General features: G+C 44.3%; 1 protein-coding gene across 6 annotated transcripts in view; it reads left to right on the top strand.

Annotated features, from left to right (window-relative positions):
- Positions 1-27243, top strand: part of SULF2 (sulfatase 2) — a 432620-nt gene that overhangs the window by 257317 nt on the left and 148060 nt on the right. For 5 of the 6 annotated variants that reach the window (XM_086932614.1, XM_086932611.1, XM_086932613.1 and 2 more), the window contains exons 7-10: positions 697-872; positions 13843-13971; positions 15164-15220; positions 16490-16619. In XM_086932614.1, the coding sequence (XP_086788740.1) occupies positions 697-872; positions 13843-13971; positions 15164-15220; positions 16490-16619 (492 nt within the window). Of the gene's footprint in view, positions 1-696; positions 873-13842; positions 13972-15163; positions 15225-16489; positions 16620-27243 lie in introns of those variants that run through there. The other variant, XM_086932615.1, reaches the window with a different exon arrangement.

Raw genomic sequence — 27243 nt, 5'->3', positions numbered from 1 at the left:
TTCAGTGTATTTAAATGTGTCTTATGAGGATATCCCAAAACTCTGGCATGAATCTGGACCCCGTGCACTGTGAATGAGATAACTGCATCTGAAATCATAAAATCATCCTTTCAGGAACCACCTGAACACAGTCTTTCTTTTAGTACTTATTCCTGCTGACAATGAGTCCTACCCTACTAGTGTTGGGGTAGTCATCCACCCCCCCCCCACACACACACACAATTAAGGTATTAGAGCTCAACCTTTCTATAATCCAAGATAAAATATATGGTGGTTCTTTTTACAGAATGTTTAGGTTTTCCAGAAATTTGTCACCACCATTTACCCGCGTTATTGCACTTTCTGACTTTCCTGACATACCAAATGCAGTAATTGAAAAGGGGTGTTGTTTTCTGCATGTGTGAAAAATTGTATTCTGCTACCTCTTTTAAGTATGAAATATCACTGTCACTGCTTAGAAATGTAAATGCCATATTTTGTTATGTATGACATGTACATCTATCTATCAACCCTTAAAAGTAGATAGCTGTCGGGTGTAGGGTTAGTTAGAAATTAAAGGACAAGAAAGGAGAGGACAACGCAAATGTTCGTAAAGTCCTATACTATACTAAAGTATACAGATTTATCTTGCACTGTTCTCATTAATACACTTATGGAAATTAGTGATTATTTCAATTTACATTTGATGTTTTTCAGATCTATAACGCATTGGTTGAGACCGGTGAATTGGAAAACACCTATGTAATTTACACAGCAGATCACGGATACCACATTGGACAATTTGGACTGGTGAAAGGAAAATCCATGCCCTATGAATTTGATATCAGAGTTCCGTTTTATGTTCGAGGACCTAATGTCGAAGCAGGGGCCCTGTAAGTTCATTGAAATCTATGAATTCCTCAATCTTTGCACTAAGCTAAAACATGAATGACTGGACTGTATACACCCTTGCGCATGTTAGAAAAATTGGCACCGGAAGATACAAGGGGAAACCCTGTACCCTTTTTACCTATTATCATTTAGTTCTGACATCACTATTCACCGGTAAAAAAATGAATTAAGTTGCTACTATTGTGGAATTGTTCATTGTTGAGTTCAGAGGCACAACTAGAGCTAATTTTGGGGGGCGGGCAACTAAAGATTGCGGGGGCGGGCTGATACTTCGAGCAATATGCAGTGTAGAGATGCAGGGGCTCTAAGAAGGGGTAAAAACACAACAAAGCCTCGTTAGCAAGTAAATGGTCTTTTAAAGACCTGTGAAGTACTCGGTGCAGCTGTGTGTGTGTGCCCAGGAAGCTGTCTCAGCGCGAGCTGACATACACAATGGGGAGAGGTCTGAAGCCCTTTGAGCCGAATGGGCGTTGGGCGCCTAGGTGAGTTATGACACCCGCTGCAGATGCCGCAAACAGCCGCGGCCCGTGCAGGTAAGAGCTGTGGGGCGGGTTGGGGGGGGGGGGGGTATTCGACAGACGACCACGACGGGAATTTAAATCAATAGTTAATTTTCCCTCATTGTCGTCTGTCAAAATAATTCCCCCCCCCCACCCCCCCCCCCCCCCCACCAACACTGCCCCGCTGCTCTTACATGCACAGGCTGCCGCTGGCTGCAAACTGTGAAAAGCGGAACACTGACTGCTCCTAAATGAGAAATGACTAACTTTTCACATCCTATTTTTCTGAACTTTCTTTCCATAGAACATCTATGAAAACTGAAAAGCGGAACACTGACTGCTCCTAAATGAGAAATGACTAACTTTTCACATCCTATTTTTCTGAACTTTCTTTCCATAGAAAACCTACAGTCATATACTGATAGAGATTTGTTTATGTATTGTAGTATATTTATATATCACACTGCTGGAGTCATTTACAGGGATGTAGGGATCTTTCTGCATGTTACAACACATTTTAAACTGCTAAGCCATCTTTTATAGTGGCATGCATAGGACAGTTCAAAGTTTGAGTTTGCGACAAAAATTCAAGCTGTAAATGGATTTGCCCATTTCTATAAAGTGATTCTGAAAGCCTTCTATGTATCGCCACTCTGCCACAGGGCAGAAAACACATGACAAAAAACTATTAAGACCAACTTTCTTCATTTATCAGGATATCAAACCAACCATATGCACATCACTAAATCTCGCTTTCCACGAGGAAGCGTAAAAAATGATATACAAAGAGGCCTTGCAGCTTGCAAGGGTAGATCTTGATTAAGTGCGGTTGGATAATATCATTTGAGCGGGAAATGGAGTTAAATTTAGCCAGTAAATAAACGATATCTTTTAATACATCTTCCTGAACAATATACCAGCTTGGCTGCATTTGAGGAGAGGAAGAGGCTGCACAGTTTTTCTGATCCTTATTTACAATCTTATTTCAAATCAGGGAAAATTGATCAATAAAGTATTGATTTAACCCTGAACAAATCTTACAATAGTGCTGAGTGGGCAGAGATGAAGAGATTTAACACAATGCCCAACTACGCTAAATAATGCATGAGATTGATTTACCACTTGATTTATTTCTGTAGTGTAGGTACACTTCTGAGTTTCCTTCGTCCAGCATCCATGGATTCAGTATAGTACTACATCTCATGAATGTTAATTTCATCTCCTCTGAGTTCTCAGAATCCTTTCTTTTATAGTAAATTTGTATTTTATGAAGTTTTATATGAAGCAACTACAAATAAATTAATTCAACCAATACATTGGGTTAACGTGCAAAGCTGTGCCATTATCACTGATGCCGTGTGTACACACACGGTTAGGTTTATTGTGTAGTTTTGCATGGATGTATGACGTTACAACGCATACTTTTACAACGCCTACCTTTGCAACGCAATTTTTACACCGCAACATCCATTACAATGCATACCTTTACAACGCATGCAATTACAACAAATTCTTTGAAACTACCTTTACAAAGCATTCCACTACAACGCATACTACCTTTACAACGCATACCATTACAAAGCATAACATTACATTTCATGTAAGGTAAGTGTTGGATAGTGTAGGGGTTAAAATTACTATTCTAACTCCAGGGGGAGCAACAGTAGGGTAAGTGTTGGATAGTGTAGGGGTAAAAATTACTATTCTAACTCCAGGGGGTGCAACAGTAGGGTAAGTGTTGGATAGAGTAGGGGTAAAAATTACTATTCTAACTCCAGGGGTGCAACAGTAGGGTAAGTGTTGGATAGTGTAGGGGTTAAAATTACTATTCTAACTCCAGGGGGAGCAACAGTAGGGTAAGTGTTGGATAGTGTAGGGGTAAAAATTACTATTCTAACTCCAGGGGGTGCAACAGTAGGGTAAGTGTTGGATAGAGTAGGGGTAAAAATTACTATTCTAACTCCAGGGGTGCAACAGTAGGGTAAGTGTTGGATAGTGTAAGGGTACTATGTGTTGTAATGCTATGCGTTGCAATGGTATGTGTTGTAATGACTGCGTTGTAATGGCATGCGTTGTAGTGTCATGCGTTGTAATGGTTGCGTTGTAAATGCATGCGTTGTAATGGATGTTGCGTTGTAAATGTTTCGTTGTAATGGTAGTGCGGTGTAAAAGTTGCGTTGTAAAGGTTGCATAGTAGAGACTTTAATATACTGCCCTACAGAGGCAGGTTTACATCTGCTCTATGACTTTGTGTCTCTGGCCTCCACAACCCAGTAGGGTGCCAAAAGACCCCTATCAGGGTGTATAGCTGTGTCGCCCATTTCATAATAGAAGGTTTGCCCCCAGACAGTGAAACAACACACTGTGGAATTTGCACAAGAGGTGCAGTTTTGGCAATGCAGCTCTGGAAATAGCACTTTTCTTGGGGTGATACTTGTAGTGGCTGTTTTCACGCCCCACCACTCTCTCCACTCCCCCACAATCATCCCCTAGATTTATTGTCAGCACAAAGGCCTTACTTCTAGCAGTGACATTATACAGTACATGTCCTGTCAGAGTTATTTTGCTGTAAAATATTTTTCAAACGCATAAGGTTTCTCACTTGAACAGCGTGTTATTGTTCTATATTGTGCAGGAAACCTCTCAGCCCCCTCTGCCTGCTACTTTGGCCTGTGGCATGCGACTGACTATCCCAATATGGCCATCAGGCTAACGAAGCGCTCATTTTGAGGCTGGGTCCTGTGCCAGAAATCCGCTGGCTCTTCCACGGCCCTGGGTTTGCTGAATGTACAGTGCGCATGTCAAGCTGGCTGTATGTAGCCAGCCAACCAACCCGACATGGGCATTGAAAGGAGCAATAGAAATCTTGCAATACCAGGATTTAGCTCCACCCCCTGATTCAAGCTCATGTTATACACAGTGCAAGCTGGTGGCAAGATAAAATGGCATTATTATGCCATTTTATTTGTGTTTGCCTGCTGAGCTCGCAGCAGGCGTGGCGACGCTCCTCTGCCATTTAGGAGGAGCCGCCCCTGCCAGGGAGGGTAAGCGAGTCCCACTACAAGTCTTCCAAGCACCAGAGACACTGCTCTCCTTCTACCTAGCGCTGATTCAGGAGGCCAGCTCTCCTGTTCCTGTAAGAATTTCAGTGCCCAGGGTTTCTGCCATGTGGCTGTCCAGTATTATACACCCATGCCAGCTAAAAGGTCTCATTGGAGCCACCGCTGTGCTGGACACACATGTACCTCTTTAGTTGGCGTCTATGGCCTGGTCTGCATCAGCAAGTCCTCATTTTGTTTAAGAAGATGGAGGAAGGTGCTGGGTGAGGGTGGGGTTGCATGTCACTATGTTTGTAAACACATCATAAGGGAAGTCCTATCAGATGTTCTTACAGGTGGTACCTCCACCATCCACTTCTTCTACGCCCCCTACGATAGTGGAGTGTGCTTTCGCAGATAACGGTCTGTGGCAGATCCTGATTTGACTCTGCTGCCTTGCATCTGTAGCTTTCTTGTTCAGGAATGGGCAGAGCCTTGGAAGAGCGTCAAGGTGTCACTAAAACCTGTACATTTAACAGCCAACTTACCCTTGGGTTCTAAGATGTATGCTGCGTATAAAGCTTGGTATTTGCTCTGTCGTTTTCAAGCATTACTGGTTGGGGTGGATAATAGAGAAAATGTTGACCCTTTGTTCGATGTTATGGAGAAGCTGCGGCAATGTGCTACAAGTGTGTTTGCAAATGGGCTGACGGCACCAGTGCTGATGGTTTCTATGTTGGGATCTACAAGACAATATTGATGAGGTCATAGAAAGGAGATGCCTCATAGGGCATGTTGAAGCTTCCTTTTTAGGTCGAAAGCTATGGGGACAGAATTTGGGTGAGCTTGTTAAACATACAGCCAAGGACTCCAATCTGGTGCCGTCTTTTTGAGCCGTCAGAAGTTGTTTTTCTTGATGGTAATACTTCCCTTAGTTTGCTACAAGGTCCTGTGTTCCTGTTTCCCTCAGGGTTTGAGGTCAAGGTTCTTACTTGCATTTCAAGGGGTATTCCTTCTTTCCGCCGATGAAGCTGTCTTGACTATCAAAAATGCCCTCTCGGGATCTGCTGCCATTCTTGTTTCTGGTGGGTGGTGAAATTGGGGCCTTTACCAGGATTTGAGAGATATTGTTTCGGTCGCATGGGTGCTCAATGGTCTCCCATATGCCATACCCCAGAGTTCTCCATTGTTCACTAGGAATTAGAGGTACAGTTGTCATCTTGATCCGCTCATCTGCTCAAGAAGCAACTACTTCAGCAGACCTATTGGCTTTCATTCTAATTCTCCAGGAAAAGTTGGGAATAAAAGTATTTTCCACTCTGACATGTTCTCGGGCTGGAAGGGGCTTTTGATCTATCTTCAATCCAGGATCTTTTTTGCTTTGGTATTTAGGGGGTTTCTGAACACAACTGAAAACAGTTGCAACAGAAGTTACAAAAAAACATTAAGTACATCATCGACTGCTCCGCCTGCTGATAACAGGGGCAAGCAGGGAGATCACTGGCACACACCGAGGCCTCTTCGGTAAAATACAAAAGACAAAACACATTACCAGACCTAAACCTAAATAAGACAGACCTTTTCCCACCGTGAGAGTTCAAGAGTTACACAAAAAGCCATATTCCCCATAGCTTAAGTGCTAAATTAATCATGAACGGAGTGCTTATTAAAATCTGCAGCTATTCTTTGGGTCAGTGGCATAGCTATAGGGGTACGGGGGTGAGGTCCGCCCAGGTGGCACTGTATTTTGGGGCAGCGAAGGTGAGCAAGTCAGGTTTGTCGACTACCACCATCCCACCGTCCCCGAACAACAAGTCGGTCACCAACCTCCCCCGAACAAGTAGTTTGTTGCCCCCCCCCCCATGCTCTTACCTGCACAGGGCAGTGAACTTAGGGGCCGCCCCGGGTGCCAATAGGGCTAGCTACATCACTGCTTTGGGAAATGGTATGCTCTACAACAGGGGTCTCCAAACCGGTCCTGGAGGGTCGGATCCATGCCAGATTTTTAAAATTACTACATGTATCTCAATGGGGATAGACAAAAAATCTGGCATGGATCCGGCCCTCCAGGACCGGTTTGGAGACCCCTGCTCTACAAAATGAGCCTTGACTAATCTTCTATCCTGTTTACAGAGTGTATCTGGGGTAGAGAACATTACAGAGAGACCAATGTCGCTAAAGGCTTTGCTGACCAACTTCAATCAGGGGATGGAGAGCCCCCTTTCAAGGCCAAGACAGTCATGCATAACCTCTCTATTGAAAATTGTCTTGGGATTGGACCAAACACTCACCCAAAGCAGGAGATGGGCCAATTTGATTGTATCCAAAATGTAATCAAGGTTAAGTTCAGAACGTTAACCCCTTCGAGGCTAATGACGAGCTGGGCTCGTCATGGCGCTTACCTGCCGTGCGCTGATGACAAGGCCAGCTCGTCATGAAATAAAGTAAAACAGCAATTCCCAGCGCAGGACGGGAAAACGCCTAGCAGCCATGGGGTTAATTATATTCGGGGCTGGTTGGGGGAAGGTTCAAAATGCATCTACTAAACAGGTTTTCTTCCACTTGTAAAGAAGAAGCATTATGATATCCCCAGACCCCTGTTCCATAGTATCAATTGGAACACACTGCAAATTAATATTCTTAATACATGGAGAAATCAGTGCTTTAAATGGGCCAGTACTGTCCGGTACTGAGTCAGGCACGTTTTTATTTAGAGACCCAGAGTACCTGCACTTCTAAAGAGAGACATAATACTTTTAATAGGAGTGTACTAGCACTTCTCAGAAACAAGCAGGTACTCTGGTGCAGAGTACCTGCACTTCTATGTTTCCATTTGAAAAACTGGGAGCAATGGTCCCCCTGCCTTACCTCCGAAAGTGGTTAAAAAGGGAGCCTGTCACCCTTCCTAGTTTCATGCAAGCTGAATTCACGTGTGGTTGCCAGGCGTTGGAGGGGTTAAAATTGTCACCTAGATAACAGAAGTTCTGCACGGAGCTCAGAGAGTGGTCTTGTAGTTTTAAGGATGTCAATTGGCTCCTGCCTGGCCCACAAGCCATCGCGTGCAACTTCCCATAATTCGTAGTCATATCTAGTTCACCCATGAAGGAGACAAAGGAATCCACCGTAAAGTGCAAAGCGTCCTAGCCATTAAAACTGCATCAGCAGCATACAATAATGCTGAGACAAATGAACATCCTTGGTGGGTCTGGACAGGTATATGCATAATTCATTAACTAAAAAACAAAGAGCAAAGGTGCTAGCATGCAACTCTGTTGCACTCCACTGGCCAGGGGCAATTCCTCAGAGAGTTTTCCGTCGCTATCATAATGCACTCTGGCCCCTACATTCTTGCGAAGAGAACATAAAAAGTTAACCAGGGAGACTTTGACCTCCAGGTTAATAAGGATCAGTCAGAGCTAGGTCCTGTTCACACAGTCGAAAGGAAAGGCTTGGTCCATAAAGGCCAGGTACTGCGGACAGCATCTGGCGATGGTATATTTGTTCACAATCAAGTGCAACTTTAGGCACTGCTCCAATGTACCAAGCCCCAGATAGAATCCATATTGCCATGGGGCAGGAAATTTTACATCTTTTCATTACAATCACAGAATGTATTTTTGCGGCACGTAAAACTGAAGGGGTGGATGGGTCCAGGTGTATAGTTATATATTCGTCGACGTTTCGACTCGTCTTGTGGCACATAGGGTAGTAGGGCCTTGGCCTGCAAGTCTTCTTCAGGACAGGGATACGGAGGCAACCATCAAGTGGTTTGAAAACCTCATCCGCACTTGAGCTGGCGGGGGTAGCAGTTCAAAACGTAGCACCGGGGTGGTGTAGCCACTGCCCAATTACTCTTTTCTCTAGAGTGATTATTCATAAATTCCGGAAGCCCCAGGGTCAATCCGTAGACAATTGAATTGTACGGTTTCTGAATATTGTCCACGCAGCAGCCGTATGTCCTCACGGTACGCGTGGACGATATTCAGAAACCGCACAATTCAATTGTCTACGGATTGACCCTGGGGCTTCCGCAATTTATGAAAAATCACTCTAGAGAAAAGAGTTGTCCAGGCCTCCCATGTCGGAGTTTCGTCCCGCAGCAAGAGGCCAGATTCGTGTCTCTGGCTGCAGCATCCATTTTGTAATGCAAGGGTTAAGGAAAGCTAGTACCGGGTAGCCCGGTGCCCCCCACTAGTGGTTCTACCATGGAGGAATCATACCTCCCACACCAGTTACTGGTGGGGAGGTTTGATTCCAAGGTGTTTGACACCAACTACGACATGGTTCTGTGCAGCCGTTTTAAAGTTAGCATTTACCCCGAGGTTATAATGCACTTAAGAGTATATGGTCTAGGCTGCATCACTAACAACCCCGGAGTAGAGATTCCGAAGGCTGCTGATGGGCTCTGCTCATGCAGGGGCACCCTCTCACACAAAACCCCGCACCCTGCCTTCAGGATTGATAAGGCCTGCCATAAGGTTGACTGATAGGTTCAAATGTGTAGTGATTACGTAAATATAGGAAACCTATATCTGAGGAAGGGGTGCATACACCACCTTACACAGGCTGCTGTGGCAGACCTGTTGTGTCATTTTGCATGGTCTCCCAGGGGTGGCATAATACATCCTGCAGCCCTTGAGAGGACTCTGAGGTAACTATGCCCTGGGTATATAGGATACCATATACTAGGGACTTATAAGGATACCCCAGAATCCAATCTGTGGTGTACCTTAAGTACATGCAATCATTTTAGAGAGGAAGCAAGCTAGGCTATGGTCCCGGATAGCAGGGCCCCAGCCAGACTAAAGTTAATAAAAACAGTGAAACATCAGCAAAAAGTGGGGGGTAACTATAAGAAGCAGATCCTACTTCCTACATTCAGGATAATGGGGACTTTCTGGCAGAACATTCTGCTTCGTGCTGTCAAATCCATACCTTAAAAAACTACGATACCAAGGGATAACAAGTAAGGGGGAGAACGTAAGCCGATATTTTGTGTAGGACCCAGAGGGTATCTAGACGGCTGTAATCTGCCTACTCTCTCCATAGACACTTGAAGACAAATATGACCTGGTTATGGTCATCACAGGGTTACGTTTTCTGTGCCCACAATCAGTGGGTGAACACTTCTTGCCAATCTCTTCACTTACAAGTCACTTGAGGTATCCCTTGTTTTTGCAGTACAGGGTAGATCTACAGTGGAAGTCACTGCCTCATCATCTACAACTTAAGGGTGTGTCTGTCTTGGACATTGGTAGGGCTGCCACGTGGACTTCCCTTATTCCTATGCCTCCATTCAGGCTTCTGTCATCAGTGCAACAGTGACTGATGCTAATTCATCTGCTCTTTCCACATCTTCCATTTTCTTGACAGTTGCCCTCTGCTTGATTGTGTTCACTTTTTTGTTGACATTTGTTCTGCTTTAAATGTTTTCCAGTATGCATTGTACTCATTTGCTCCTTGTTTGTTTCTCAAAGGCACCTGCTGTTTTCTTTACCATGTCCTCACACAGCCTTCTGACCATCCCACTCTTCTTTGTGGGGTTAGATGCCCTTTAAGCTATGAGCAATGCTTTACTTGGATTTATAGGAAGTGTGGAGAGAAGAAGTCTTTGTAAGTTATTCCATGGATTTGACAGGTCAGAAGAATTACATCAAAAAAGTTTTAGGTTTGCTAGAGGCCTGTCACGGAGGGTTATCCTCAAGTATAGGTACTGTGCACGGAAGAGTATGACTTAGTGCCTAAACTCGTGTTGTCATTCTGTTGCAAAATTATTGCACGGAATAACTCTTAATTAAAAGTGTGGCTCAAATCAGTCAACTACAGCTATTATATAGTGTATTTGTGTGGTTGATATTTTGTTTCTTAACCCCTTCGCTGCGGCGGCTATTCTGCCGCAGCGCTAAGGGGGCGGGGGGCCGCGCGGCGCGCCCATGCTGGTGACGGACCCACTCCGTCACCAGCCGCGGTCGTGCTGTGCTCATGATGGAGCGGTTCCATCATTGCCCCGCCCGCTTAATGGAACGCTCAGCGCAGGCGCGGAATCTGAGCCACGCAGGCATGCCGAGCGGGCCGTGACGGAACCGCTCTGTCATCAGCACAGCGCGACCGCGGCTGATGACGGAGCGGTTCCGTCACCAGCAGGGGAGGGGTTAAACAGTATGATCTACTTCATTTTAGTGGTGTAACAAGCATGACATGGAGCCCACTGCAAGGTAGAAAAATGTCCACCTTGCTGTCCACGCAGCCATAGTTGGGTATAATGGGCCCCTCACAGTCGTGTTTTCACGGTCCCACTGTACCTGTTGCACATATACAAGCTATGCACGTGGTTTGTTTGCATTTCCTTTCTTGTCTTTGTATGAGCATAGGGACCGGCGTTAGTCTCTTCGACATACTACTGAAAAAGTCATGGTATTTTATTTTAAAACATTATTTTTTTCCACTGTGCAATTTCACATTTATTTCTTGTTTCCAATGGAATAAATGTTTTCCCTCTGGAGAAACTCATCCTGTATACTCCAAATACGTGTAGGGACATTCCATTCCCCTTCCCACCATGGAAGTGGGTATTCTCCAGTCATTTGCTGGAACAAATCTCCAACCATTTTGCAGATTGGGATGTAATCGGCGATGAGCTTGTGAATGCCCACAAATTCTCACATTTGTGGACAGTCACAAACTGTCAAACCATGCCTTGAGCCGCCTACTTCCCACCCCTTTCTTGTTGTAACTGTTATGCTGTGCCATTGTACACAGTCATGGCATTCAAATATTTAGTAGTAAAAGCATTTATGTTGGTTGGTATCCTTTTGTGTGGTGTGTAATGGAGTCATTTTGCCTGTAATTGTAGGACTTCGTCCAGAAATTACTTTGTGCATTGGGTTCATAGTGTTTTGAAATATATCAGAACAAAGTTTAAGATATAGCAGTCATTGCATTCCCCTAAAAATATTGCCTATACTGGACTCTTACCCTTCCTACTTAGTAATAATGAACCGGGCAGGGCAGTGCAGCACATGCTCTTCTTCAGGCTTTAATGATTTAACCCAAAGAGAAATGCTGCTGCTTTCATGGGATAAGAAGGAGGAAAATCTCATTGTTTTGAGTCTGAGGTTTGACAGGACCACTGTTAATCATTCCCACCTCACTCTCCCACATAATAAGTTACTAGTATTTATTGCTTAAACTATAGCCCCGTAATGTGATTGGGTCAATTGGCTCTGGACTACGTTGTTTTTCAAAATACCCTCTACTGATAATAACATCAGACACAAGAGTTAAGTAGAGGTCTGGCAAAATTCTGCCAATCTTCGCGTGGTGAAATTTGTTTCCCATGAGGCTCCAGAAATGCGAGCTGGCGAGCATGAGTGAGATTTTACCCTCACCAAGTGCGATTTTCTAACACAAGCAGTCGCTAGCGGTCGCGAATGGTCATGGTAAGAGGGCTGCTTCTCGAGTAGATTTGCTGCTGTTCAAGTAGAGCAGCAATATCAACTCAAATGGCTCTACGCTCTTGCGCAGCGCATGGTGCCATCGCATGCTACGCGACCTGTGTATTTTCTGCCCATTGGCAGTACTCCAAGGAATCTTACAGTTTATTTTTATGTAACTCTGCAGAATTCTGCTAAGTCAAATTCCGCAAGTACCACTCATCCCTATACCTAAATGCAGTCAACAAAAGTATTGATCCATGGATGTATATATTCTATTAGCTCCAGTTAGGCAATTGTTTGTAAAGTTGTTTGGGACACAATATTTAGGCCGGACGATTTTCTGATCGCGATAGTCTGGTACAATATCATTAGACTAACTTCAATACTGCCAAACCTTGTACGAAACATTAGGAGCCATGAAAGTGTGAGTTGGATAAGAAACAGTAAATGATTCCGCTTCAAATGACATGGGGCCCGATGTAGGTAATTTTATTTTACCACTTCTTAAATACCGAATGATACCGAATCAGAATTTAAGAAGTGGTAAAATAGAGGGGGGGGGGGGGGGGTGTAGGTAATACAGAATCGGTATTTACTGATTCTGTAAATACCGATTCGGTAATGCCCATTGATTCCAATGTGTATTGAAACCCATAGGAATCAATGGGCATTACCGAATCGGTATTTACCGATTCGGTAAATACCGTTTCCATTAAGGGTGTAAGGGGTGTCAGTAGTAAACAAAGAGATTGTACAGAGTTCCCCAGTGGGAGCCAATGGATTAGCTCAGGTAAGCTTTTCTCTCACTGATTATGAAAAGGTAAGTGCATGGTGTAGACCCTTTTCGGAATATAAGGATACCTCACACAGGTTACCGGCAGGACGACTACTGTCATCCCAACCGATGGCCGTCCAGCGTCATCATTGGTATCCTGCTCCTACGGCAGGCTGGCGGTGCAATGCCCGTCGGGCAGCATGGGGGGCTGCACTTTGGCGGAGATCTTTTGTTCCGAGCCAACGGGTGTATGCGTGTGAGGGGCCTAAAAGAGTGCAATAGTGAGCGTGAGTGTGTGTGTATTAAAAAAAAGTCAGTAGAGTCCATTAAGATTTATTTTAATAGTCAGGCTCACTGCTTTATTAAAAGGAAGTAAAGGGGTATTAAGGAGTGATGGGCAATGGGACCAATCCTTATTCAACCCTTAATGTGAATTCGGTCGACATGTTTCTTGCCATAAGGGCAATTCGTCAGGACCTTAGTGCTCATATGATTGCTGGGATCCTCGCAAGTAAGAGGACTCCGGTATACGACCTGCACAGTGTCGCACAGTAAATGTATCCTTTGATGGACCTCCTGGAAACCGTTAGTCCCGTCTGAAGGTCTCACGAGCTGTCCAGGTGGGGCCAGCAACGAGTGAGGAGTTCCTCAAAAGTCGCTGATGGCAGGCATCTAGGCACCTACCCCTCCCACGTTGACGCCGAAGCCAGGGCAGCCAGTGGGGTGTCACTCTGACACCCTCTAGCACCCCAAATGCAGGCATGTGTGCCATGTGGCACACAGACATGCCCTAATGGCATGTCTGTCTATCACATTGCATAGGTGTGCATGCACACATGTGCATGCACACCTGGATTCGGTATTTTACCACCCAATTGGATTGGGTGGTAAAATACCGAATCTGGAAGGCCTGTTGCACTGGAAACAGTGCTACCTACATCAGGAATATTCTGAATCTGTAAAATTACCGATTCGGTATTTTACAGAATCGGTAAATTTACCTAATCGGTAAATTTACCGATTCTGTAAAATATAGCCCCCAACATCTCATTCACCAAATACCGGTCGGTAACGACCGGTATTTGGTGAACAACATCGGGCCCAAGGTGTTTTTAAAAAGCTAAGAAAAGATACTGAACTGTGAAAACACTGTCAACATACTCCCTACTTAAATGGAGTGTGTGTTTTCTGTTTTGTTTCAGGAATCCTCACATCGTTCTGAATATTGATCTTGCCCCTACTATGCTGGACATTGCTGGCTTGGATATTCCAGCTGACATGGATGGTAAATCGATTCTAAAACTACTCGACACAGAAAGACCAGTCAACAGGTACTTGACCACTGAATTACTTGTCAATGAAGTGTCTATTAATCTAAAATTCCGAGACTAAGCACATTTTTAGAGTTCAACACAGACTGTAATGTTCCTTTGCCACTCACTGCATTGCCTACAAACCCTGAACGTTGTTAGGCATACGTCAAATTCTATTTATATTACATGGGAGTCTGCAATTCCTTTGCAGAAGCTTGTCTCTAATTCCCTTATTTTAGTCACTTGTAATAATGAAATTGTGTACTTGTTCAAATGTTAAAATTTATTACAGTTGCGTTGTAATGTCATAATACCTGTCATCAAAGTCAGTCTCCAGGCAAAAGGCAGATTACGAAGCATAGTTACAGCTTCAGTTCAAAAATGAAAATGAGAATTAGTTTTCCTTTTTCTGACCTGTTTGTCTAAAATTAGCATTGATTAGCAGACAGGAGATATTCATGGTAACATGTTTATTTATTTTTTGAATGCCGTAAGTCATCACAGGAAAGAGAATTTCTCTCCCTCTTTCTACACATTCTGAGCTACAGCAAGTTTTCAATCTGACTTATAGTAAACGTATTAATATATCTTTTTGCAACAAATTACTAAACGCTTTTGTATATGTCTAATTTTGCACTATATATTCTAGTTTTATTCTTCATGCATGCAATCATGCTATATTTTATATGAGAGACCAAAACAACAAAGATGTAAGCAGTTTGTGAGAAGGCTGTGGTTTGGCCATGTATTATAAGAAATAAAATACCCTCTTCTGTATGTTAACAGGCATATCATATCTGAGTTTTAAATATTCAATCAATTAACATATAGCTCTCAGTGTGATTGAATTACCTTTTAATATTATTCATCACGTCCATCAAAGTCTCAAATGCTGCCTTTCAAATTCGGAGTAAAAAACAAATATATTTGTTACTTGCGCCTCAAAATTTTAATCAGAAATCCATTGTTCAGTTGTAACAGGATATTTGTAACTTGAGTATGGCAACGTTGTCCCTTATAGGTTGCTAAAATGAGTACCAACTGTAGATAGATAGATAGACAGACAGACAGATAGACAGGTCTTACCATGCAATTCCATGCGTTTGGAACAGCTAATATTCTAGATCGAAATGGTTGTGAAAACTTTGCAAACAATGCATTTTTCCCTATAGTTCCAAGCAAAGAATAACTTTTTAAATTTCTTTTCCAGATTTCATCTGCAGAAAAAGTTGAAGGTGTGGCGAGAATCATTCCTTGTGGAGCGAGGGTAATAAATTAGATTCTAAAACGTTTTTGTATTTTAATCCTACACACATATGTACTTGCATGAAATTACACATTTTGCACTGCTTACCCTTGGGTGACAGTCCTCGCACTGAAATATACTGGCTTATTTACAAGTCTCTTGCGCCGCCAGTGCGTCACTTTCAATATGGTGAAAAGGTGATGTGCCAGAGGCACAAACGCCTTGTAAATAAGCCCCTAAGACTTCAGGGTGTCCCTCGAGTACAAATCGCACGCAAGGAACCATTGGCTAATTTTTGCACCACAGCACAATACTTGGTGTTGCTCTTAAACTCGTTTTTAGAGAAAATTCAGCCGGCGGGATCATGTGCTGTGCAGTTTTTATTTCAATTTCTGCAGTGCGCTGGGACAGATTTTCGTGTAATACTGAGCCACTTAAACATCCCTTACATTTCAGGTAAGGGAGATTCCCTCTCATAAGAAATCTGGGGCCTCATTTATGAGAAATGACGCATCGCTGCATGAAAGCAGTGATGCGTCACTTCTCAGTGCGCACTCCTTGCGACATTCCTGATGCATCATATTTAATGTATGACGCATCATGTCGCAAGGAGTTACAGATACGTCAGTATTTCTGACGTATTTGTATGGCGCAAAAGTGACGCATTGCTGGAGTGTGTCACAAAAGTGACGCAACTCCAGCAATGCGTCCTTTCACATGGGGCAAGCCCCATGTTAAAGGGCCTGCGTCAGTCTTACGCCTGCTGTGAGGTAGGCACAAGATTTTGACGCAACAGCATCCTAAAAGTGACGCAGTGAAATCTCATAGATTTCACTGCGTCACTTTTACGACCCTTTCTTGCGTCAATACGCCCCCCTTGCATACATTATACCTGGCGCAGGTATAATGTGGCGCAGGGGTTTACAAAGTGACGCATCTACCTAGATGCGTCACTTTGTAAATATGGCGCAACAAGGCGCATTTTTTACACCACTGGTGCGTCACAAAAAGTGACGCACTGGCGGCGTAAAAGTGACGCAAGGGCTCATAAATGAGGCCCCTGGACTATGGATTATTTCAAAGCCTCTGGCCCTTTTATGCGCGTAATTTATTAAACAAGTGCAAACTTTCTTTGAATTGTTGGCTACTCTTCCATAAATTGAAAGTGAATTACTACGTGTTGCACTCACGAGCATTGAGGAAACATGCCATTTAACAGAAGAGTAAGAATTTGTCAGAAACTGTGCAAAATGACTCAAAAGTATTTCTGCTGTTACTATTGTTTTCCAGTAAATTGCTGCATAAGCGGGAAAACGACAAGGTAGACGCCCAGGAAGAGAACTTCCTCCCTAAATACCAACGTGTCAAAGACCTCTGCCAGCAAGCGGAGTACCAGACGGCCTGCGAGCAACTGGGGCAGGTGAGACTGGGGGCAAAGGGCGGGCTGAGCAGGCCTCCGCACGCGCCTACGTACGCGCCTACGTGTTCAAGCAGCGTTCACTTCATCCCTACGGCCAATTTCAAAGTTAAAGGCCTCACGTTGAGACTGTAGTAGCTCTTAACTTAATTGCAGGCGGTTGCCTGGCAACGTGACTCATTACGAGACCATTGCCCTGAAGTAGGTGAAGCAGCTGATCGCCTCCCTGCGTTCTGATGTCATCGTTGTGTTAAGCTCGATTAGGTTCCGGCGTCTTAGTTTGTAAATGAGTAAGGGATGTTGCCCGAACTCTTGCTCAAAAGACCGCGGGCGGTGCCATCGAACGCCAGGGGTGCTGCAAATCAAGGCTGCTTAGTTAGGGTGACCAGCAGGCATGGGTGCAAATTTAGAACGGTCAGTGTAAAAATTCAGGACAAAGGGTCAAAATTCTGGACAAAAATTAAGGACAGAAGGTCAAAATTCAGGACAAAGATTTGGGACAAAACATACGTTTTACAGACATATCAGAGGAGGTGGCACAATAGTATATAAGTAAATAGACAACCAAAATAGGTACAGGCCAAAATACATTTATATAAGTTTAAGACAATCATGCACTACGCAGTTTGTCAGTATGCGCACAGCTTTGCAAAGTGACATCAAGTCCTTACTGCAATCAAGATTTGTGCAGGAGAAGGCACACCACATGCTGTCACTATAATAGGGCCCATTGTCATTCTATCTGATAATCGTCTGCCCCATTGTCATTCTATCTGATAATCGTCTGCAGTCTTAGAATGACAATGGGCCAGTCCACAGTCCTTGCTTGGTCCGGGAGGGGCTGCTGCAGGCCGTCTCAGTCTACAGATTAAAAGATAAGTGCGAGAGGCCCCGAGTGGACACTTTTAAACTCATGGGGACTCTCGCATTTTAGTATGATGTCTGTAAGGCGACCGTCGGACGCCTTACAGATATCATACTAAAATAAATGACGGCCCATGAAATTTACGGACGGTTGGTCACCCTATGCATAGTCTTCATTCCACCTCATGTCTCTTTCATCAAATCGTCCGAAAGGCATGAATATCGCTGAAAAGTCAGCGATATTCATGCATTACCGAGCTAATGCTCTTAGCCATGTTATCCACCTACCATTGGATAACATGGCTAAAAACTGCTCAGGGGCAGGTGTTAGCTTTTGGAGATATTCGCGCTTAGCGCAAATATCTCCAAAAGTTGGTAATAGGAGATAGCGATGTTAGCGACTGTTTCCAGTCGCTAACATCTTGGCACGCCCACTTTGCATGTCATTAGTGATAAATATCACTGACATGCAAAGTGGGGCCCAAGATGGTCGCTATCTCCTACTAGCTGTCGCTAACTGGTGTTAGCGACAGCTAGGTAATAGGGAGATAATTTTATCTCCACTTTCTTGGCTTTTAAAGCCAAAAAAGCGGAGATAAACCCCCTTGATAATATGCCCCATTGTTCCTTTAACTGTCTCTTTCAGGTAATTTTCCATCCCTGCTGTCTTTCTTTTTCATTGTTTTTGCCGTATTTCTCCCACCCCCTTTTTTTCTTTCTCTCGCTCTGGGTCAAAGTCTGATGTGCAAAAATAAAGCCACTTGCCAAAAATGAGTGCCATTGGTCCCACGTGCAACCACTGTCTCAAATTAAGGACTGGTCATTGCTGTCCATATATGGTGTACTGCCTCAGTGCCAGTGCAGTTCAAACTAATTTCAGAGTTAATGCAGTCTAATCCCAGAGCAATTTTCATGTGTAAATCAGATTAATACTCAAAATACCTTATTTACGGGCCTAGAACTCCTTTTCTAATTCAGGAAAGATGCGTTCATACTTTTACATTGGGTTGCTCACAAGAGGATTTTCATGTTAGTAAATTTAGGAGCAGGGGTGGGGAGTGGAAGTTGCTGGACTAGAGAGAACTTTGAAAATGTCTGAACACAAAACAAATGTGTACTATTGCATACATGTCAACATTTAAGAAGAGTACGTGGGAGATTTAAAAAAAATATATGTTCGAGGCATATGGGCTGCAGATGGTACATTATGAATAGATCGCCATCTGGTGTTGGGCTCGGATGATTGCACTTTGTTTTTCTCTTGGAGAGTCTTTTGTATCTTGGTGACTCCTCCCTTAGTTGGTAGTGCGCATGGGCATCGGCTCCATCCTTAGATTGTTTTTTTCCGCCATCGGGTTCGGATGAAGATCGAGACGCTCCAGATCAACTTCTGAAGAAAGTGATTTTTCGGCGCGTATTCCCTTTCCAATTCGACGGTATTGTTAGCGAACGCGTTCTTTTCCATTCCGACGCGTTACAAATTCAAAATAGAAGAGAAAAACTTGGATCTACGTCGAGGAACAAGAGACCTTTCTCGGCGCAGTCAAGCCCGGAGTCCATGGAAAGGACTCCATTCAAAAAATGTCCATCGTGTGGTGCTAAGTTCCCACACAAGGACCTACACGAGGTGTGCAACCTCTGCCTATCGCCTGAACACGAATCCAGGGACTGCGAAGCCTGCGCAGCATTCTCCTCCAAGCTAACGATTAGAAATCGTCGAGCTCGAAGGCACGAGGCTTCCAGAATGCAGGCGGAGGCGATCCCGGAGCTGTTCGGAGACGAACAAATCGAGGAAGAAGAGGACCAGTCGGGGTCGGAAGGGGACCAGTCGGAGGTTGAAGAACTCTTCGAGCAACAAACCGTGAGTGACGACGTCCCCTTACCGAAAAACCGACCCCGTGCGGTAACGACCCCGCCCTCGGGCCCGGTCAAATCGCTGAAAAAAGTTTCCGACGCCCCGCCTTCGGGCCCGGCAACGAAACCGAAACTGAAACCGAAACACTCGGAATCCCACCACGTCGGATCCGAGAAAAGGGCGTCATCGACTTCGACACCGAGGCGGCATATAAAGGAGAGCTCGGTATCGAAACATTCCATGTCGAAAAAGAAATATGATGTATCGCCCAAAAGACACTCGATACCCAAAAAATCGGAATCGAGCAGACATTCGGTGTCGAAACCAGAAAGATCTGAGGATCGAAAACAAAAACAGCTCTCGGAACCAGGACCCTCGGTACCGATTCAAGAGCAACAAACAGATCCCAAGCAAAAGATCTTGTTTATTGACCCACAAACTGGGAAAGTGGTCACTAAGAAGAGAAAGAGTGAACAGTCAGAAGATAAACCTCTTCCTCCAAAAAAGAGAACAATGGGGACGAACATAACTCCTCCTGCTTCTCCTCGTCCTAAAGACACACCCTCTTCTCCTATTCCTCACAATAGGCCACATATTCCTACACCCTCCACACCAAGACCAGCTACACCTCAGTCAGATGTAGACAGTGATATAGGGGAGGGAGAACCTCAAGGGGATGACGAATCTATCCAGGATGAGGAAGATCCATGGGAAAATTACGATGTAGGGTCAGATGAAGACAACGACCCAGAGCTATACCCCTCAAAGCCTTCACCACCTGATGATAACACAGGTTTTGTGCAGCTCATTAATAGGGCAGCAAAATATCACAAACTAGATATGCACACAGAACCTCAGATAGAGGATTTCTTGTTAGAGACTCTACCTAGTGCACAGAGAACATCAGGTACTCTTCCTATGCTAAAGGGTCTTCTCACTCACACAGAAGAAATATTCGAAAACCCAGTGAGAGCCAGGGTGTTAAACCCAAGAATCGATAAAAAATATAAAGCGGCTCCAAAGGACCCAATATTTATTAGAGGGCATGTACCTCTAGACTCGCTAGTGGTCTCAACCGCTCGTAAGAGAGCAAACTCATTATCTACAGGAGAGGCTCCTCCACCAGATAAAGAGTCGAAGTTAATAGATGCATCAGGCAAGAGAGTAGCATCACAGGCAGCAAATAGCTGGCGTATAGCTAATACACAAGCTCTACTCGCACGTTACGACAGGGCACATTACGATGAGTTAGAAAAGCTTCTCACACATCTTCCTAAAGAACATCAAAAGAAGGCAGACCAATTAATTCAGGAAGGTAAAATAATAACTAATACTTCCATTAAGTGTGCGTTAGACGCAGCAGACACTGCAGCAAGGTCTATTAACACTAGTGTCATGCTAAGAAGACACGCATGGCTCAGAATCTCAGGATTCAAACAGGAAGTTCAAACAGCCCTACTGAACAGACCATTTGATCAGAAGACATTGTTCGGTTCAAGTACAGACGAGACATTAGAAAAGATGAAAAAGGATACAGAAACGGCTAAGTCAATGGGAGCATTGCAACAGCCAACGCACAGAGGTTCCTTTCGTAGATCCACCTATAGAGGGGGCTCAAAAAACACAGGAACAAATCAGCAATCCACATCTTTCACACCAACATCACCCAGAGGTAATTCAAGAGGTAATTACAGAGGTAACAACAATAAGGGTAGAGGCCGCGGAAATAATAACACCCGCAACGCCTCAACACCAAAACAGTGACTTCATAGATCTCCCCCCAGACCACATAACACCGGTCGGGGGACGTCTATCACAGTTCCTACCTGTCTGGGAAGACATCACGTCAGACAAGTGGGTGAGACAAATTATCCAACATGGTTATTGCCTAGAACTCACAGCTACCCCGCCAAACATCCCCCCCAAACAGCGCCCAATGAGTCAGGATCATTTGACATTGTTAAGAGAAGAAGTGCTAGCACTTCTACAAAAGCATGCAATAGAGAGGGTCCCAAAGGATCAACAAGGAACAGGAGTATACTCTCTATACTTCCTGATCCCCAAAAAGGACGGGTCCCTACGACCAATATTAGACCTCAGACCTCTCAATGCTTACATAAATTCGGAGCACTTCCACATGGTCACGCTCCAACAAGTACTCCCTTTACTGAAGCAAGGGGACTTTCTTTCTACACTGGATCTAAAAGACGCTTACTTTCATATCCCAATTCACAAAGCCCACAGAAAATACCTAAGGTTTGTGTTAGAAGGACAACACTACCAGTTCAAGGTCCTTCCGTTCGGTGTCACAACAGCACCGAGAGTTTTCACAAAATGCCTAGCTGTGGTGGCAGCACATCTAAGAAGACAACAAATACATGTCTTCCCATACTTGGACGATTGGCTAATAAAGGCCAAATCCAAGGAAGAATGTCTTCACAACACACAGAAGACAATTCAACTGCTGCACCACCTAGGGTTTACGGTGAACTACAAAAAATCACACCTGCAACCAAACCAGATCCAGCAATACCTGGGGGCTACAGTAGACACAGAAAAGGCAATAGCATACCCCAACCCAATCAGAGTACAGACAATGGTCGGGTTAATACAAAAATTTCAACCACAACACTCACTACCAGCACGAGTGTTTATGCAACTATTAGGCATGATGTCCTCTTGCATACTGCTAATACCACATGCCAGACTACAAATGCGTCCACTACAAGAGTGTCTAGCGACACAGTGGAATCAGGCTCAAGGTCAGATTACAGATCTGGTGTTGGTAAACGACCGGACGTATCGCTCTCTGAAGTGGTGGAACACAGAAAACATTTCCAAAGGACGGTCGTTCCTAGAGCCAGTTCCACAAGTAATAATAACAGCGGACGCATCGCTCTCCGGATGGGGAGCGCATATGGACAAATACACAGTACAGGGGAAGTGGAGTGCGCAGCAAAAGAAGCTGCACATCAACTACCTGGAACTGTTAGCAATATTTCTAGCACTAAAAGCTTTCCAAATGCAAATAACAAACAAGGCAGTCCTGATCAGAACAGACAACATGACTGCAATGTATTATATTCAAAAACAGGGGGGGACACACTCTCTCCAACTGTCCAAACTAGCACAGGACATATGGAGATGGGCCATTCCTCAAAAAATCTACCTGTTAGCGGAACACCTACCAGGAATTCAAAATCAGATAGCAGACATCCTAAGCAGACAGTCAGAACAAGTTCACGAATGGGAACTGCACGACCAAATACTACAGCCATTCTTCCAAAAATGGGGGCAACCAGAGATAGATCTGTTTGCAAATCATCAAAACGCAAAATGCAAACAATTCGCATCCAGGTACCCACACCAAAGGTCCCAGGGCAATGCACTGTGGATAAATTGGTCCAACAAATTTGCTTACGCGTTCCCTCCTCTACCACTAATTCCACTACTGGTGAGGAAACTGCAGCAGCACTCAATGACAATGATACTAGTGGCACCCACGTGGGCAAGACAGCCGTGGTTCACCACGCTGCTACAACTCTCACAAGTACCACATCAAAAGCTAAGATTATTACCCATGCATCTTACACAGAACCATGGAGAAATAATGCACCCAGATCCCAAGCAACTGAACCTAGCGATCTGGCTCCTGAGGTCATAGAGTTTGGGTATTTAGATTTACCACCAGAATGCATGGAAATCATTAAACAGGCAAGACGTCCTACCACCAGAGCATGCTATGCAGCAAAATGGAAGAGGTTTGCTATACACTGTAACAGTAAGCACATCAACCCTCTGGACGCATCCACTAAACAAATCATTTGCTACTTATTACACTTACAACAATGTAACCTAGCATATACATCTATTAGGGTTCATCTAGCAGCCATAGCGGCGTACCTACAAAACAGACAACACCTGTCATTGTTTAAAGTACCAGCAATTAAAGCTTTCATGGAAGGACTCAAAAGAGTCATTCCACCAAGAAGACCACCTTCCCCAGTCTGGAATCTCAACATAGTGCTTACCAGACTAATGGGGCCACCCTTTGAACCTATGCATAGGTGTGAAATACAATTCCTCACATGGAAGGTGGCCTTCCTCATAGCTATCACGTCACTTAGAAGAGTAAGTGAACTGCAGGCTTTTACGATTCAGGAACCATTTATGCAGCTACACCAAAATAAAGTGGTTCTTAGAACAAACCCAAAATTCTTACCAAAGGTTATTTCAGCATTCCACATCAATCAGTCAGTGGAATTACCGGTTTTCTTTCCAAAACCACAAACAGTAGCGGAAAGAGCCCTACATACACTGGATGTTAGAAGGGCCATATTGTACTATATAGAGAGAACACAAACTTTCAGAAAGACAAAACAGCTATTTGTTGCGTTTTCTCCCACACATAAAGGCAATCCCATCTCCAAAGCGGGCATTGCTAGGTGGATTGTAAAATGCATTCAAATATGCTACTTAAAAGCAAAGAGAACATTAACTGTTCCTCCTAGAGCTCACTCTACACGTAAACTAGGGGCATCTATGGCATTTCTGGGAAACATTCCACTAGATGACATATGCAAAGCGGCTACCTGGGTTACACCGCACACTTTCACAAAACATTATTGTGTAGATGTGCACTCAACACAACAAGCTAGAGTGGGACAAGCAGTATTAAAAACATTGTTTCAGACAGTTGCAACAGACACGGGCGACCACCGCTAGGGAGAGAACTGCTGTATAGTCTATTCATAATGTACCATCTGCAGCCCATATGCCTCGAACGGAATATGCTACTTACCAGTATGCATCTGTTCTTGGCATAGAGGGCTGCAGAGTGGTACATGCCCTCCCAGCCTCCCCGGAAACCTGTGTCTGTTCCAACACTATCTTATTTAGATACACTTACATGGGCACTCTTATCTGTATTCTACTATACTACTCCATCTAACCCTACTATGGCAAAACAATCTAAGGATGGAGCCGATGCCCATGCGCACTACCAACTAAGGGAGGAGTCACCAAGATACAAAAGACTCTCCAAGAGAAAAACAAAGTGCAATCATCCGAGCCCAACACCAGATGGCGATCTATTCATAATGTACCACTCTGCAGCCCTCTATGCCAAGAACAGATGCATACTGGTAAGTAGCATATTCCATATTTCCTCTATTTACTTCTATTGAAGCAGAGGCAATTTCAGCAGGAGACAACCGAAATGAAGCCATTTTTGTCGATGGGTTGTATGCTATTGATTCAAGTAGTGCCCAGGGGGACGCAACCAATTGAGTTTGGAAGCGCTATTGAGTTATCTATACTATTGACCTCTTTGAACGGAACTCGCCACCCCAGGAGCACACAACAAACTCTCAAACCACAATAAAAATTACGTTGAAACTGGGTGTGCGCGTGCAAAAAAAACAATTAGTGTCTTTTAATATCCAACATGGTGGATGGTGACCTATAGTTCTTGCTTGCTTTATGGCCTGCCCTACCCTTGCTGTGCTGCTACAAACACGCCGTACATTACAGATAGAGGTCAGTTGACACCTATATTCGAGCTTAACGTAGCCTTTTGTTCCCTTTATCTCTGATGTATTTATTTTCGGCGACATTTGATTAGGTTTGATCTATTCAATTGATAGCCAAGAGCATTTAGCACATATAATCTTCATTAATTAGTGTACACTCTATGGATCACAATTCCTTTGAATACATGTTTCAGGAAGGAATTTTGGGTCTTATTTATGAGAGCCCTTAGTTACTTTTGCACCACGTGAAGTGGTACATGTGTGACGCGGGGCTCGCATATAGATTTATGAAGCAACTCAAAGCCACCCTGAGTTGCTTTGAGTGGCTTCATAAATCACGAGTAAGGCGACACAGCGCAAATCGCTGCGTCACCTTACTCTACGCCCAGAAGGTGTTCCATGGGCATTGCAGTGGGTTTTCCCACGCAACACTCATTGGATTTGAAGCTGGCCCAGAGTTACAGAGCAATGTAAACCTGGGGAAGCGCCAAACTCTTATGCCTCCTGAGGTGAGGCATAACGAGGAGAAATAACTTCACTTCACCTCATTTCTGCAGCACACAAAGAAAGCGGGAAACGCTTCGTAGAGTTTGTTTTTGTGCAGGAAGGTGCACCATGGTGCAAGGGCGCCTACGTTTGCACTAGCCTGCTTAAACAGCACCAGTGCAGAAAGAAAGGACAGGAATGCACCGTATTGCTTAAATAATGTGCACTCCTGTCCTTTCACTTTAGCGTACCTTGTTGCTCTGCCCTATGCCAAAATGACATAAATGAGTCCCTTATTGTGCAGTCTGCAATTTTACAGTTTTAGAGCCATGCGTCCAGTAAACATTTTTATAGAAATCTTCATTGGCAGTGTGGTATAGCCAAAATAATATACAAAATGGAGTCTGGAGATTTTATTCCGATGCCATAAAGGGATTGACTTTTGAAATTTCTTGCACTTTTTCCAAGTTTCCTTTCCATTAGGGCGCACATAAACACCGTTCTCAGCTGCGTGGATTTTTCCATTGAGTCACTTGTTATTACGCATGAGTTGGAAACACCCAAAGTTGTATTCATAATATTGAGTGCTTTATATGCACAGTTTTGTCAGACTTTCAGAACATGCTCTTTTTGGCAATGACCACAAATGATGACAGAAGTAAACACTAGTGCTAAGAGTATAGTTTGAAGCATTTAATTTTAATTCCTCTCAAAATCAATGTGTGCTGCTAGTGGCGGTTCCTTTAAAAGGGCTCAAGGGCTACGATCCCTTGTTTTTTGGCCCATTTGTTAGGTCTCGCCTGAGACAGAGCATGCGCTGTCTCTTCGAGACATTTAGTAAATGGCTTTTAAAAGTGCCACCAGAGGCTTTTCCTGGCCTCAAGCCTGCGTTTACAAGCGTGTGCATGCGCGCAGTCGCCATCTGTCTTTCCTCCGCCTGGCCCTAATGTCTCATAAAGCACAGCGCTCTCCCAAGTGCCTCACTCTGCCCCTCCTCACCTCCTCGTCAGCTTCTCTGCCCCTCCCCCTCCCTATCCTTCTTCTCTGCCCCACTCTGTCACAATTTCTCACTCCACTTACCCGTCTTTAGCCCTTTCACTCACATTTCACTGATTTCATCTGTCATTTTCCCTCCTTACCCTCTTTCCCCTGTTCCTTTCTAACCCCAGCTTCAGTTTTCACTCCTATCACCCTTTTCATCTACCCCACGTCCACATAGCCCCCAGTCTGCCTTTCTATTCTCTCTCCCCCTTGTCTTCTTAGTTTCCTCCTTTCCCACTTTTCTCGCTCTCCCCCTGAACCTCTTTCCCCAATGTATCACCATTAGCTCTGCCCTCTCCTCTCTTCACACTTCCTATCTTTTTCACCTCTCTGCCCTTCTCACACCCATCCTTTTCCTCGTGGCCTTTAACACTTTCTCTCACCTTGTCTCGCAGCCTTGGCTCCCCATCCCTGTAACTCCTTTATTTCTCAAATTCATCTTCGCCACTCCCTCTCATCCAATAATCTCCTATCTACCCCATGTTCCTCTCCATCTCTCCATTCCTCTTTCTTCATTCCTACTTTCTCCCTCTTTAAGTTCCCTACCTCCCCCTCTCTAACCTTCTCCATCTCCCTCTTCTCTTCTCTCCTTCCCTTGCCCCCTTTATCCTCTTTCTCCACTTTACATCCTTCTCTCCTTACCCCCTCACCCCGTTTCCACTTTCTTTCCCTCTTCACCCATTCATTCCTCTCTCTCTTCGTCTCCTCTCCCCTCCCTTCTCCCTCCCATCTCCTCTCACCCCCGCTCTCTTTTTGCTGAAGATGTGTTGTGATTTCTTAGTGATGCTGGAAATTGCTGCCTAAGTGCCTGAAATAGGCATATCAAAGGAGCTCTGTATATAGCATTCAA

This window comes from Lissotriton vulgaris, chromosome 7 (genome assembly GCF_964263255.1).
Source record: "Lissotriton vulgaris chromosome 7, aLisVul1.2, whole genome shotgun sequence".
NCBI classification, from domain to species: Eukaryota; Metazoa; Chordata; class Amphibia; order Caudata; family Salamandridae; genus Lissotriton; species Lissotriton vulgaris.
This window is presented reverse-complemented; position numbering and strand designations above follow the sequence as displayed.